General features: G+C 49.6%; 1 protein-coding gene across 1 annotated transcript in view; it reads right to left on the bottom strand.

Annotated features, from left to right (window-relative positions):
- AKAP4 (A-kinase anchoring protein 4) overlaps positions 1-13,421 on the bottom strand; it is a 157,508-nt gene extending 144,087 nt beyond the window's left edge. The window contains exon 1 of the mRNA XM_030209541.1: positions 13,326-13,421. Coding sequence (XP_030065401.1) covers positions 13,326-13,421 — 96 coding nt within the window. The remainder of the gene's footprint in view (positions 1-13,325) is intronic.
- Between the last annotated feature and the right edge of the window lie 561 nt (positions 13,422-13,982).

Genomic DNA, 13,982 nt, shown 5'->3' with positions numbered 1-13,982 from the left:
GGTCATCGGTGTGATAGACTGCACACACGTAGCCCTCAGACCCCCCCGGGCACACGAAGCCACCTACAGAAATAGGAAGGCATTTCATTCTATGAACATGCAAGTTGTATGTGATGCCCAGGGGGAGATATTAGACGTGTGTGCCAGGTACCCCGGCTCCAGCCACGATGCCTACATCCTACAGCACTCGGGCATCTTCCGCAGGTTCGAGCAAGGGGAGTTCACTGGTGGATGGCTACTAGGTAAGTGCAACATGCATGTACCACCCATACTAGACCTCCTCCACTGGGCAACCCTCCGCCCTGGCTTCCTCCACCACAACCCACTATCCAAATCCCCCCGCCCCCCCTGTACCTGCTCCAAGCGATACACACTCATCTATCTCATTCTGCTTTTCTGCAAAGGTGACCGAGGCTACCCGCAGAGGACATGGCTTATGACCCCCCTGATCCACCCACAACCAGGGCCAGAAGAAACCTACAACAGGAAACATCGCAGCACCCGGGGGATCATTGAGCGCACCTTTGGTTTATTGAAAAACCGCTTCCGCTGTCTGGACCGGTCTGGAGGAGAGCTGCTCTACAGTCCAGAAAAGGTGGCCAAGATCTTTGTGGCGTGCTGTATGTTACACAATTTGGCCCAGCGCAGAGGACAGCCTCTCCCAGAGGAGCCACAGCCACCACCAGAAGAGGCCCCAGATGAGCTGGAAGAGGAGCCCCCTCCACCCCCAGCCCACAGAGCAGAGCTCAATGCCTACCAGCTTGGTGTAAGAGCAAGACAAAGACTCATTGAAACAAGTTTTAGGTGAATGTAAGTGAGCATTTATTATTTACATACAGTGCATATGTGTTTGGTCAACCCCACCACCACCACCACCACCCCCCTCCCTCCCACACCCACCCCCCTCCCACCAACCCTCACCCTACAGCATGTCCCATCATTTTCCCCTTCCCTTCCCCCGTCCCCTCCTACCCCTCCCACGCCCTTCCTTTGCAGCTGGTGCTGCACGGGAAGTCTCTTCCCCCTCTTCGGAGCTGCTGCTCCCAGTGTCCTCCTCCCTATCCCCACGGCAGCCTGCGGCTTCGGCTGCACCGTGGAAATCGGGCCACCTTCTTGGTTGTAGTGGTCTGGCCACAGGACCCAGAATGGGAGCAGCAGGAGTGGGTGCAGAGGCTGAGGAGCGCAATGCCCACCTCTTAGCTGGTGGTTGCTGGTGGTCAGTGGAGGAGGAGGTTGATGGCAGGGGCTGCTCCAGCAGCACGGGGGCTGGAGTAGGCGCGGTGCCCTGAGGGTGCAGGTGTTGGATGCTCTGCTCCAGCCATCTCAGTTGCTGGAGCACCTCCTGGTGGCCTTCACGTTGCGCCTGGAGGAGTTCTTGGTGTGCTCGCTGCTGTGCCTCCAGTGCTTGGCGCTGCAGCTCCAGTTTCTGCTGCCGGTACTCCTCCAAGCGCACGTTGTGGCGGAGTAGTTCCGTGGCCAGCCGCAGGAGTTGCCTCCTTTGGGCGGATGGCCTCTGGCGGGGAGCTGGGCCCTCCTCCTCCTCACCAAAGTCCTCCGGTGCTGGAGGTGCGGCCTCTGCTGGTGCAGGTGGTGGTGGTGGTGGCAGAGCCTGGACAGCTGGTGCAGGTGGTGGTGGTGGTGGTGGTGGCAGAGGCTGGACAGCCGGTGCAGGTGGTGGTGGTGGTGCTGGCAGAGGCTGGACAGCCGGTGCAGGTGGTGGTGGTGGTGCTGGCAGAGGCTGGACAGCTGGTGGTGGTAGAGGCTGGACAGCTGGTGCAGGTGGTGGTGGACGCGGAGGATGCACAGCTGGTGCAGGTGGTGGCGGCTGGACTGCTGGTGCTGCAGGCTGTGGAGGTTGAGGCTGGACAGATGGTGTAGGGCGTTGGCCTTGCAGGCCACTAGGGCCAGCCTCCTCTGAGTCTTCACCTGTATAGCACAAGAGTGAGGAATAGTGTTGGTGCAAATAACCCACTTTTGTCTTTCAGCATTCATATACATTGGTATGTCCCCCAACCTGATGACCCAGCAAAGAGATGGTGAGGAGAAATGGAATTGACACGGGTACGAAAGAGAGAGGCCCGCAGGCAGCTGGGTAGAGGTGGTGGATGAGCAGCCAAGAGAAGGACACCACTCACAACGTTGTGCACAAGCTGTTAGTTGTATAATTGTTAAATTGAACAACATTGCAGCATGTGTTGTGTTACTACTGACTTGCTAAACTGCATAGAACTGCTTTATGACCCCCATTACAGGCTCCTTCAGTTGAATGCATGTGGCCCACACTCAGTAGAGCACAGAGGTCACAGGAGGAACTAGGCACAGTTTGGTAATGGGAAAATAGGAGGGAGTAGTAGGGAAGGACGGCCCCCAGAGTTCTGCCACAGTAGTAACCTACACACACCCATAGGAGCCAACTGGAAAGTAGTATTGGGGGTGCTAAGCCCAGTGACCAACACTCCTCCCTGCACAGCTACATGATCTTTCCTCAATATTGGGGGTGCTCTCACACACACACAGCACCCACCCTGTCTGCTTGCTCCTATAACACACATGACCACTACCACTACTCAAATAGAGCTTACAATTAATTCTATAAATATGGGCACACAGGACAAGTAAGAGGAAACCCAATGACAACGGTAGGGATAGGGAGTAAGGGTAGAGAGCTAGTGAGTAGGGGTTACCAGGTCACAACAGCATCATAAAGGTGGCCTGTTAATATACAGAAAGACAGCCAGAGATACTCCCCCCCCACCCCCACCCACACCCACACCCACCTCCCTCCTCCTGCCCCCCACTCCTCACCTCCCTCCCCCTGACCCCAACTTCTATAACACAAGTGTACTGCAGCACAACAGATACCCCAACTGCATAATGAAACACCTACCTGAGTCCTCAGCCTGGCCCGAGGTGTCCATGGAGCCAATCCCGTGGATGCCCTCCTGGGGTAGGAGGGAGTACACCATCAGCTCCATTGGTGTAAGGTTGGCAGTGTCATTGCCTGGGGGATTGGCCCCTGCCTTCCTCCGAACATCCCTCCTCAGCTTCCGCCACTTCCTCTTGCAGTCCTCCACGTCTCTCCCAGCATGGAAGACAGCATTCAGGCTGTCCCGTACTGCCTCCCATTCCCGCTGCTTTACTGTTGCTGCCAGCCTCTGCCCTGTGGGAGCAAACAGACTCCGGTGCCGCTGTACAATTTCTTGTACCAGGAGCTCCACCTCTGCCTCGAGAAAATTACCCTTCCGGGTCGGCGGCATGCGTGGTGGCATTGTACCAATGGTGTTTTCGAAAATACGGAGTGGGCGTTTATATAGGCGCCAAGAACGCCCATTGAGACGGGGGAATAGGCGTTTCTGATTTGGGCGCTACTTTTTCAATTATACACATAATTCCTAAGCGTGCCCAGCTCAGATAGCGATTAGGAACACATGGTTTTGATTATGAGTAGATAAGTATGGGCGTCTCCACCTGCCTTCCCTTTCTTCATTGCCATTTTACCTGCCATTTCCTGCACTGAGACCTTGCCGGTTGTTCGTAATAATCATTTACAGGGTTTTACCCTCACTTAGCATGCTTGGGTACACCTGTGTATTTAGGGGGTGGGGGGGAAATAATTGTTGGCCCTCAGCCACCACGCCTTCCGTTTCCTGTCTTCCACATCGCCTGATGCTCCCTTCCTTTCTCCCATTCTCTCTGCCTGGTTGTAGCAGGCAGTGTGTGGGGGCCACGAATTTGCTACACTCACCCCAAATCAAGCACCCCTCGGTAAGGGTCATTTCAATCAGGGAGATGTGCAGCTAATGTTCCAGAAGATAAAAGGCGCACTACACAGTCTTGAAACAGACGTTCATGGTAAGCTCTCGTTTGTCTGCCACCTCTTCTCTTTGTGCTCATAGTCAAGGAGTGTGCATTCACTGTATGTATGTAGTCTGGAGTCAGATGTTAGGTAGCTCTGTTTTCACCAGGTTCCTGTGCACTGTACTGTGGGGTTGGCAGGTCCTCAGTGGTGTGGGCCAGCTGTTGGAGGTGCTGTATTGGTTCCCGGTAGCTTCCATCTTCCTTGTTTATGTGGTGTACCCCAGTCCCCATTTATGAAGTGGCCACCCATTCTCAAGGTCCATAGGCGGGGGAGGGGAGAATGATTAATGCAATGGATGTGTATAGCACTTTATGCAACACCTTCCTAAATTGCTCCATAGGTAGTAGGGTAGGGAACATGCACATTACATTGTTTTTAATCGGTAGCCTGGACAAAATGATCGAGGTGGCTACAGGTAGTGCCACTGAGGCCTATGACGTGGTGGTGAGGGAAAGGGGTGTGTGTACAGGTACCAACCCAAAGTAACTGGTGGTGGATAAAGCCTGGTGGCTGCTGTGGCCTAGTGGTTAGAGCACCAGCCTTATAATCATAAGGTTGCTGGTTCAAATCCCACCTAAGGCAAGTCACTTCAGAGACAAAGTTGGACACAAACCCAGAATACTTGAATGTAACACACCTTGGTTCACTACTGGAGAAAGTGTGATCACACCTGCAAATAATGAGCACCATTGTTATTTGTGCCCTTCCCTAACACAAGTATTACATTGCAACTGTGATGAAGTAACCATCCATCTATTGGGTTTCCCATTGTTTCCCTTTTGCTCCTCAGCATTATATACCATAGCTGATGTATTCAATGTGAAAATATGAGCCAGCTGTTTGTAGGTCCTTCTTGGGCCCCCCCCCCCACCCCACCAATGTGGCTTGTGGGTAAAGATATGTGTCCATCAGACAGCAAACACTGTGTATGTGGTACCTGGAGTTATGTGGAAGGGTGTACCTGGCAGATCACACGTGGTACAATATTCATCTCTTATTGATGGCACTCTGTATTGTGGGTCAGTATGGTGGAGGGGAGGGAGGAAGGGAGAGAGAGATGCTGGCTGGCCATTTTTATTCATGAACACAAATATCCAGCCAGCCTCCCCGGCCCAACCCCCCTGCACATATATAGCCATGCAGGTTGGAATGAACAGGTGGCGTTCTGTCTGGCCAACATTCTCAGACATACATCACCTTCTCATTCACACAGCACATTTAATGCTATGCATATTGCTGCCTCCTTCCTCTCAACTCAACAGCACCATTTGGTGATATGTAATGCACAAGGGAGACAAACACACACACACACACCCTGATAGTTATATTATAACAAACATTTATTTGCCCCCCACCCCCACCCCCACCCCCACCCCTACAAAATAACCCCAACAATGCCCTCCTCCCCCCCACAACTCCCCACACACCCCAACAATTCCCTCCCCCACCCCCCACAGAACCCCCAACATTTCCCTCCCCCCACACACACAACCCCAACATTTCCCTCCCCCCACACACACAACCCCAACAATTCCCTCCCCCCCCCACACACACAACCTCAACATTTCCCTCCCCCCACACACAACCCCAACATTTCCCTCCCTCCCTCCCTCCCCCCACACACACATCACCAACAGGCCCCCCTATTTAAATTAAGGGTGGCCACGCCCTCTTAGTAAGGCCCTCTGTAGCAGGGCAATGAGCAGCCCCAGCAGTACCCTTAGTGGGCCCTGGAGCTGCTCATTGCCCTGCCGTAGGGCTCTCACCTCCTGCAGCAGCTGGTGCTGGCCAACTATAATCTGCTGCTGGCCATCTACCAGCTGCTGCAGGAGGCGCACTACAGTCACCGGCCCAAAGGCTGGAGGTGGCCCAGGGGACACGGACGATGGCCCAGGGGATGGAGGTGGGCCAGGGGACATTGAAGATGATGGCCCAGGAGATGGAGGTGGGCCAGGCGATGGCGCTGGCTGAGGCGATGGAGGTGCCTCAGGGGATGGAGATGGCTGAGGGGAGGGAGATGCCTCATATGGAGGTGCAGGTGGGGAGGGGTCCTGATGTATGTCCTCATCCTCATCAATGATGAGGACCCCCTCCTCCGAGTCCTCCTCCTCCTCCTCCTCCTCCTGGTGGCCCGCCTCCTGGCCTGGCTGCTCCTCCTCCTCCTCATCCAGGTGCCCCTCCTCTTGCTGTTCCTCCTCCTCCTGCTCCTGCTCCTCCTCCTCCTCCTCCTCCTGGAGGTGGTGGCCCTCCTCATCTTGGCGCTCGGCTTCCTGCTGGTGGAGCCCTGTGTATGTAAAAGGAGTGTGATTGAGATCAGTGCATACAACATGGCTTGCATAGTGCAGTAGCTGGGTGGCGTGAGGCAGGGGATGGGGCAGGGTGTGGTAAGGCGTAGCCTATGCCCATGGGGAATGAGCTGCATCAGATGACATGACACAGAACCCTGGACCCTCCTCTGATACACACCACGCAGGACATGTTGCCATACCAAATTCATTGCTGACCAGCATGTTTGCATTGTGAGATGCAACGAGGGGTTGATGGGCAGTTGTTGTAGGAGTTATTGGGGGGGGGGGGCAGTGGGAAGGGTGTTGAGCACAATTCTTTTATGTGAGTTAGGCCATAACATGCAGTAAAAGTAGGGCCTCAGGCAACTGTACCAGGACACACTAATCAGCCACCACAGTAAGGGAATAGTAAAGTGTGGCATATCATCTCATTCATCTCGGGGGGATGGTGGGACGTTGCAAGCACGCTCATGGGAGAACCCCTGCAACCTGCATCCTTGATCTGGGACAGATATGGTATTACTAGGTGGCTATTAGGCACATGGGAAGTGATATTGTACAACACATTTGCTTTATTCATGAAATGTATGTAGTAATCTGTACAGGTGTCCTGTTTTTGAATACTTACGGCGAGCCCTGAGGTGCCTTCGCACCGCCCGGATGAGGTCGGGCCTCTCCCGCCTCACCCTGCGGAACCGCCTCCGCAGGGACTCCAGGTCCCGGTGGACTCCAAAGCGTCTGTAAGATATAAGTTTGGAGAGCAGGGGTCAGGGTGTGTGGTCCTTTTTGTCCTCTGCACACATTCATTTGCTATTCACATACCAGAGAGAGAGGGTCTACAGTGTTGGGGGGGGGGGGGCACCTCCATTGGTAGTGAATCATAGGAGCCACCTTTTTTCCATTTTGGGGGGTGGAACCCCCAGTGGAGATGACCCCTCCCTCCATACATATTTGATATTGGGGGTGGGGTGGTGAAGCACCCACAGCAGCCACCGAGTTGGTTCCTATGCAGATGATGCCAGAGAGGTGGCCATGAGGCCAGACAGTACCGTTTGTATACATTATATGTATGCTTGTTAAACTACTTTATATGTGTTATCATGACCATGTTATAAAGTATGGTATAGGTTTCATTGGTCTCATGCTTCCACTATTCGGAGGCTCCAAAGAGGGGTTGGAAAATGTGGCCTTCACATAACTAACGAAATTGTCACATAACACTAATATAATAGTCACATACCTAACCTAACGAAATACATTCTTGTAGGGATGTGGGAATGGTGGTCGTTTCAATAACATACAAATTATTGGTGATTGTGCATGTTCCTATATTACTCATGATCCTTGCATGGACACTCCAGTTACTGCTGGTAACATTGATGACGGAGCTGTTTATATGTGTAGTACAGGAGGGGAGGGGGGTTGGGCCATAACCTTACCTCTCTAACCGTTCCCGGATGCGGGACCAGGCTCGCATGGCCTGCAGCCTGGGGGGCAGATGGTGGTGCTGGATAAATAGGCGATGTCGGTGCCTTAGGCACAGCCGGACGAGCATCAAGCTCTCCTCCTGGCCAAAATTGGGCTCTCGCCGTTGTGCCATTTTTCCAAGTGTTGGAAAAGAAGTGCCTTATATAGACGACCTTGCGTGAGGGACGTCGTTTCATGCACAGCTCCATATATGGATGACCATTCCATATATGGCCCCTATCAGCACGTGGACGCCCTCGTAAGCATAGACGTCTTTGACGTGCACATGCCTGCAGGAGTGTGAAACGTGCCTTCTATAGATGTGTATGACGCACCCCACCCGACCCTTTTCACATATACACAATATACATTTACTGCATGTTCAGTAGGTGTACAGTGCATGCAGATCCGCACATTCAGATGGGCACATATGATGAATGTATGGGTGGAGCAGCATGATATGTCTGTAGTTGACACATATATGCGTTCGTCATATATTTCCGTACCTGGATGGCCTGAACAACATGTACTGTACTTGCGATACACCTATGTACATTATTTTACACACCACGTGATTTGGTCGTTTGCACCTGCAATAGTCGACCGTGTTAGGGCGCCCAATTTAGTCACGCTTATGCGCTCGTCATTTGATTGTTTTCTTACAGGGATAATCGATTGTCGAAAAACGCCCACACTATTTTTCCATTATACAGGTCTATTTTTGGACGTTATCGTAAGAACGCCCTAATTCGTACTTGGACGATCTTTCCATTTTGCCCCTCTATGTGGAATACACTACATAGATTTATTTATCTCATTTTATTGTACACCATTCATCTTTGGTTTTTCCAAATCTACACCGGTTTGAAAGGTGTTCATATTGATTTGATTAATTTGTTTTAAGATATAATATTTGTTTTTTTTATATATACATTTCTTATATATATATATATATATATATATATATATATATATTTTTTTTTTTTTTTTTTTTTTTTTAATACTTAAATGTATAATTTATGTTTACATTTTATATAATTGTTTTTTAGGTTACAAAAATTTATACACGTCATATATTCTCATTTTACATATATACAGATTTATTGATTATCTATATTGACATCTGTTTTTATATATGTGTATTTTTACATATATGTAAATAATTTTTATAATATTAATTAGTTTTATATATATCTTATGTTGACTTTGTTTATTTATTTTTTTGTATGTTTTGACAACTGTATAATTTGTAGACTCCTGACGAAGGCGCTTGGGCACCGAAACACGGCTGCTGTGTTGAGTCGTTTCTGGTTTTCTTGCAATAAAGATTTGATTTATGTCTCCTCCGGTTTTTGAGAAGAGCCTACTCTTCCTACTTTTTGCTTCTCCAATACTCCTTTCTGCATCCCCCCCACATGACCCTCCCCAAAAATCCCCAAATCCCTGGTGGTTTAGTGGTTCTTTCCCTCTCTCCCCAACCACTGCCTCCAAAATTAAAAATAAAAAACCTTTATAGTCTAGAGGCAATCCCCCCCATACATCTTGGCCTGACTTGACCCCTCCTTCCCCTCAACTTCAAAAGAGAATTTCCTGGAATTTTATGGCCCTCTCCCTCCCCTAATTTAGAAAAAATTAAAATTCCTGGTGTCTAGGCTACCCTCCCACCCTAAGGCCAGAGCCCCCCTCAATGCATACATTACCAGAAAGCAAAAGCAATGCCCATTCGCTCCTGCCTCTGATGCTGCCACCTTGGAAAATGGCAGCGTCCAACCCCACACAGTGTATCCCGGGTGTGATGGAAAATATTAAAAAATTGCTTTTCAGTCTTGCTTTAATCGATAATACATTTTTTAAATCCCCTGTCTTTGACCCAAAAGTGACTTTCCTGGTATATCTCAAAGAACAGGCTGGAAGGAATGAGATAAGGCACCTCTCAAGAACAATGTATGTCCCTGAAGCTAGCTTGGACAGAAGGGAGGTGCAGGAGATAAGGCACCTCCCATGAACAATGTATGTCCCTGAAGCCAGCTTGTACAGAAGGGGGGCAGGTACTCTTGAGGTTCAGTAAATAAGTCACCTGGCCAGTGGTTTGTTTTCTTGAACCGACAGAGTGTGACGGCATCTCCATGCACATTTCTGGATAAGTTTTAGCTTAAAAAGGGGGCTTGTTGCGGCAGAACTCTGGGGCTCATTCTGTGGATGGACGCATCGTGCAGAAAAGACTTGTTCCTGGTCTTAGGGAGACTTCAGGCTTTTCGCTGCAACGGGCCCCCCAGCTGATGAGATAAGGGCCTGAATGATGTAATTCCTAACCAGTGATGATGTATGTATAAATATATATATCTTTCTTATTTTACTTTTCTATAGCCTTCCTTTAGTAATGTACTCAATTAGTGTGTGTATTTCTTAATCATTGTGATGCAGTAACAATTGTGACTTATACACTCTCCAATTAAAGTGCAAATAAAGAGTTTCATTTACCAATGTGAATCTAAAAGAATCTGTAGTATTTTATTCTGTTAGCAGTCTGTGGTGATCAAGTGAGCAGGCTGCAAATACTGAAGCAATACACCGGGATTAATCGAGCAGGGTCAGCCTGCCATATAAAGGAATTTTCCTCTTATTTGGACGTCCCCAACCAGATTACCAAATAAGGGAAAAATTTCCTTACCTGGCAGACTGACCCCGCAAGGTGCATCCACTGCTTGGGGTGGGTGCCACCATTAATTCAAGATGGCAGTGCCAGGGGCAGAAACAAGTGGGAATCTCTCCTGACTTCTAAGATACACCTGGGGGGGAGGGATTGGGGGGTTTGGGGAGTGGGAGGAGAACCTTGACACTATGGATTTGAATTGTTTTAAGTTTGGGGAAGGGACCACTAGAGTACCCGGAGTTTTATTTTTAATTTTGGTCAGGAATTTCGGTTGGGTTGGATTGGTAAGGGAAGGAAGATGGAGGGGGCCAGTAGACACCAGGGACCAATGCAGAAAACTATCGGGGGCATGGATATCAGGTTGGAGAGAGGAGTGCCACTAGATACCTATTTCTCTTAACCAGCCCTTCTATGGTGCCCCTGTGCGTGCATCAAAACCCATTTTTTTTCTGCGTTGCTGAAGAACTGGTAATGACCATATTTGTATTAATTTTAATGCAATGTGTTGTGTGGTCATGTTTACTGCATGAATTAACACCTACACTTAACCCTTTTTGCATATAAACCCTGTGGTAACCTCAGGCCCCTCTGTGATACAACTATGCATCTGTCTAAGAGTGTATCTATTATTAATTCTGAGCAACTGTGCAATACAGAATTTGGGCAGCATTCCTCCTGGTATAGGATTTATTTTTACATGCACATAATTGTGGCCAGCACATGGGGTATTTCTCTATCCTGGGAGGGCTCACAATCTAAGTTTGTACTTTTCTTCCAAAGTATACATATTGAGATCTTTAGTCTGTCCCATATGCTTTATGATGAAGCTGACCATTTTAGTAGCCACCCTCTGGACAGACTCCATCCTGTTGATATGTTTTTTGAAGGTGTAATCTCCAGAACTGTACACAATATTCTAAATGAGGCCTCACCATAGTCTTATACGGTGACATCATTACCTCCATTTTTTTACTGGCCGTTCCTCTCCCTATGCACCCAAGCATCCTTCTAGCTTTTGCCATCGCCTTTTCTACCTGTTTGGCCATTACTAGGTTATTGGTGCCATTTTGAGTTTTGATGCTGATTTGGGCATCAGTGGAGAAGGTCTACTGCTACCTAGCAGCACTGCCCCACCAATGATGACTCCTAAGAGGAGGTTGAGGGAGGGTAGAACTGTGAGGGAAAGGTTTTAATCTCAGGGGGCGGGGTTTCTTGACGGGGTGAGGTTTATGCTTGGGGGCAGGAACTTGTTGGATTAATCGGGTGTCAGGGAGATGTATGGCAGTGCTTGTTGGCCTGACCAGGGGTCGCAGCAGATGTGTAAGGTTGCACAAGCGTGGGGGGGGGGGGGGGGGGGGGAATCACTGTGGCAGTTACAACATGGAGCTGTGTTACATGCCTGGTCCAGTAGTGCAGACAGTCCATGCTAATTAACCCAGGCATGTAATTGCGGTACCCCTGCTCTGTGTGCCCTGTAAGGTAAATAAGGGACAGATGCTGGAGCTTGATCAGGGGTGCAGGATGGTCATTACAGGGGTTTGGGGTAGTACCACTGTGTGACCTTTGCCAGACTTCCAGTAGGGCTCCTGCATTTACCACCTCCTCTTGTGGTGTAAGTTCGGTTGTGCCATTGACAGTCAGGACAGCTAGCCCACAGTAAAAACCCATGCACTAGCTGTCACAACTGGCCACACCTCTTCCCACCCCTGTCTCACCCAGACCCATCCCACTCCTGAGTTAGGCAGTTAACGTGGTGTATTTAATGCAAAGGCCCTGCCTGCGCTACTGTCTACCACACTGGTAATACTGTATTAGTTGATTTATGCAGATTAATAAAGGTCACTTATATACAAATTTAACTGAGAGGAAGGACAAAAGGCTTAGCGTTGCCAACTGGCTTCAGATTTGCCTGCTAATAAAAAAGGGAAAAATTAAAAAACGTGTAACTAAAAAAAACCTTTAGAAGAAAAGAACATATATCACACAAAAACTGCTAAAGTGATCCAATAATTTCACATATAAATATATAACTTTTAATTATTGTATTAAAAAAAAAAACTAAAGGAGAAACCATGTGTTCTCACACAGGGATTGCATTTACTTGCTCATAACAGGCCAAAGATGGATCACCGATTTGCCTGAGAAGGTTGATCTAATCATGGGTTTACTTAATTTCATGCTGAGGAACTTTAGTCTTGCTTTTCTTTAGGTACTGCAGGTGGGAATCATAACTATGAGTTACTACTTGCAGTGGTGTAAGCCAGGACTGGATCAAACATGCTGGGCAAATCTAGAGTCAGCTGGCACTTCTAGGAAGAGACACCAGTGGCATAGCCACAGGTGAGCACAAGCCCACCCAGCAGCAGCACAGCTGTGATGTGGCTAGCGAAGATCCCCAAGACCTTCCAGCTTAAGACTCCTGCATTTCTCTCTCTCCTCCCCCCCTCCCCTAAAGACAATTGATGTTTCTTTATCCATTCCTCAAAACCCTGGTACCATTTAAGCCTTCAGTTCTCATCAGCAGCGAGCAGAATGAATGATACCCACTGCATGCACTTGCCCCGAGCCTTCCCTTGACCTGGTCCTGTCTATGTGGAACAGGAAGTTGTATCAGAAGGAAGGTTCAGGGTTGGTGTGTGAGTGGGTATGAATCGTTACTTGCTGCCGATGAAGAAATGAAGGTACAGGGGGTTGGGGAAGTGGAGTTAAGAGATGTCTGACCACTGGGGGGGGGGGGGGGGGGGGGAGAAGGAAGAGATGCAGGCAGGGTCGGGTTGTCCTGTCCACCCACTTTGGGTTCAGGCCCACCCAAAATTGAGTGTCTGGCTATGACCTTGGTAGAAACTCATTGTTTTGATGAGCAGAAATATGACTGGTTATCATGGATCAGCTGAATCTACTTTGATTATACACTTCCACATCTAAAGACTTGCACATGGAAAAGAAGAAAATCAGAACTGACGCAGCCTATCCATGTGAACCTGGAGCCCTCTGCTAATCTCAGAGCCATTATGGTGCATCACAGCCTGCAATACAGCCTGGCTATGGGCGTCCTTACCGCTCTGATGCCTGTGTCTTTGGAAACTGTAGGGTTGATGAAGTTCACGCTGCAGAGCCTCTGTGTGCTCTGGAGCCAGTTGCTTTCATGAGACATCTGCAATGAAACAACATGAAACGTTCAAGCTATGGCTGAGAGATGTCCCTGATTTAGAGCACATCAGAAGGAGCAGACTAAGCTTGTCCTGGTTTTATATTATGGCATACATCAGTTTCTTGACTGCACGGCCCAGAAGCGTGTGAGAATGAGAGTGTGTGTGTGTCAGAAAGAATGAGAGTGTACGGCAGGGGCCCCTCCTCCGTCTCTCCGCTCTCCTTCCCCCTCCCCCCGTCTTCCCTCTCCACCGCCCCTTTTCCTCCCCCCAGCTTCAGGGTCGTGGCCCCCCCTGCCGCCTTCAGGGTCATGGCCCCCCCCTCCCTCCCATGTTCAGGGTCCCTCCGTCCCACTCCCACGTTCAGGCTGGCTGGCTGGCTGACTGGCTCCCTCCCTCCCACCCTCCGATGTTCAGAGCTTGCCTGCCTGCCTTTGTTTGTGGTCCTGCTGCGATGCGATCGTAGAGCGTCAGTGCTCCGCCCTTGACGTCATCGCGTTGTGACGTGAGGGTGGGGCGATGGTAGTCCTCCTTTCTTGCAGGTCGTTCGCATAGGTTCGCAGATG

The sequence above is a fragment of the Microcaecilia unicolor genome, chromosome 7, assembly GCF_901765095.1.
Source record: "Microcaecilia unicolor chromosome 7, aMicUni1.1, whole genome shotgun sequence".
NCBI classification, from domain to species: domain Eukaryota; kingdom Metazoa; phylum Chordata; class Amphibia; order Gymnophiona; family Siphonopidae; genus Microcaecilia; species Microcaecilia unicolor.
This window is presented reverse-complemented; position numbering and strand designations above follow the sequence as displayed.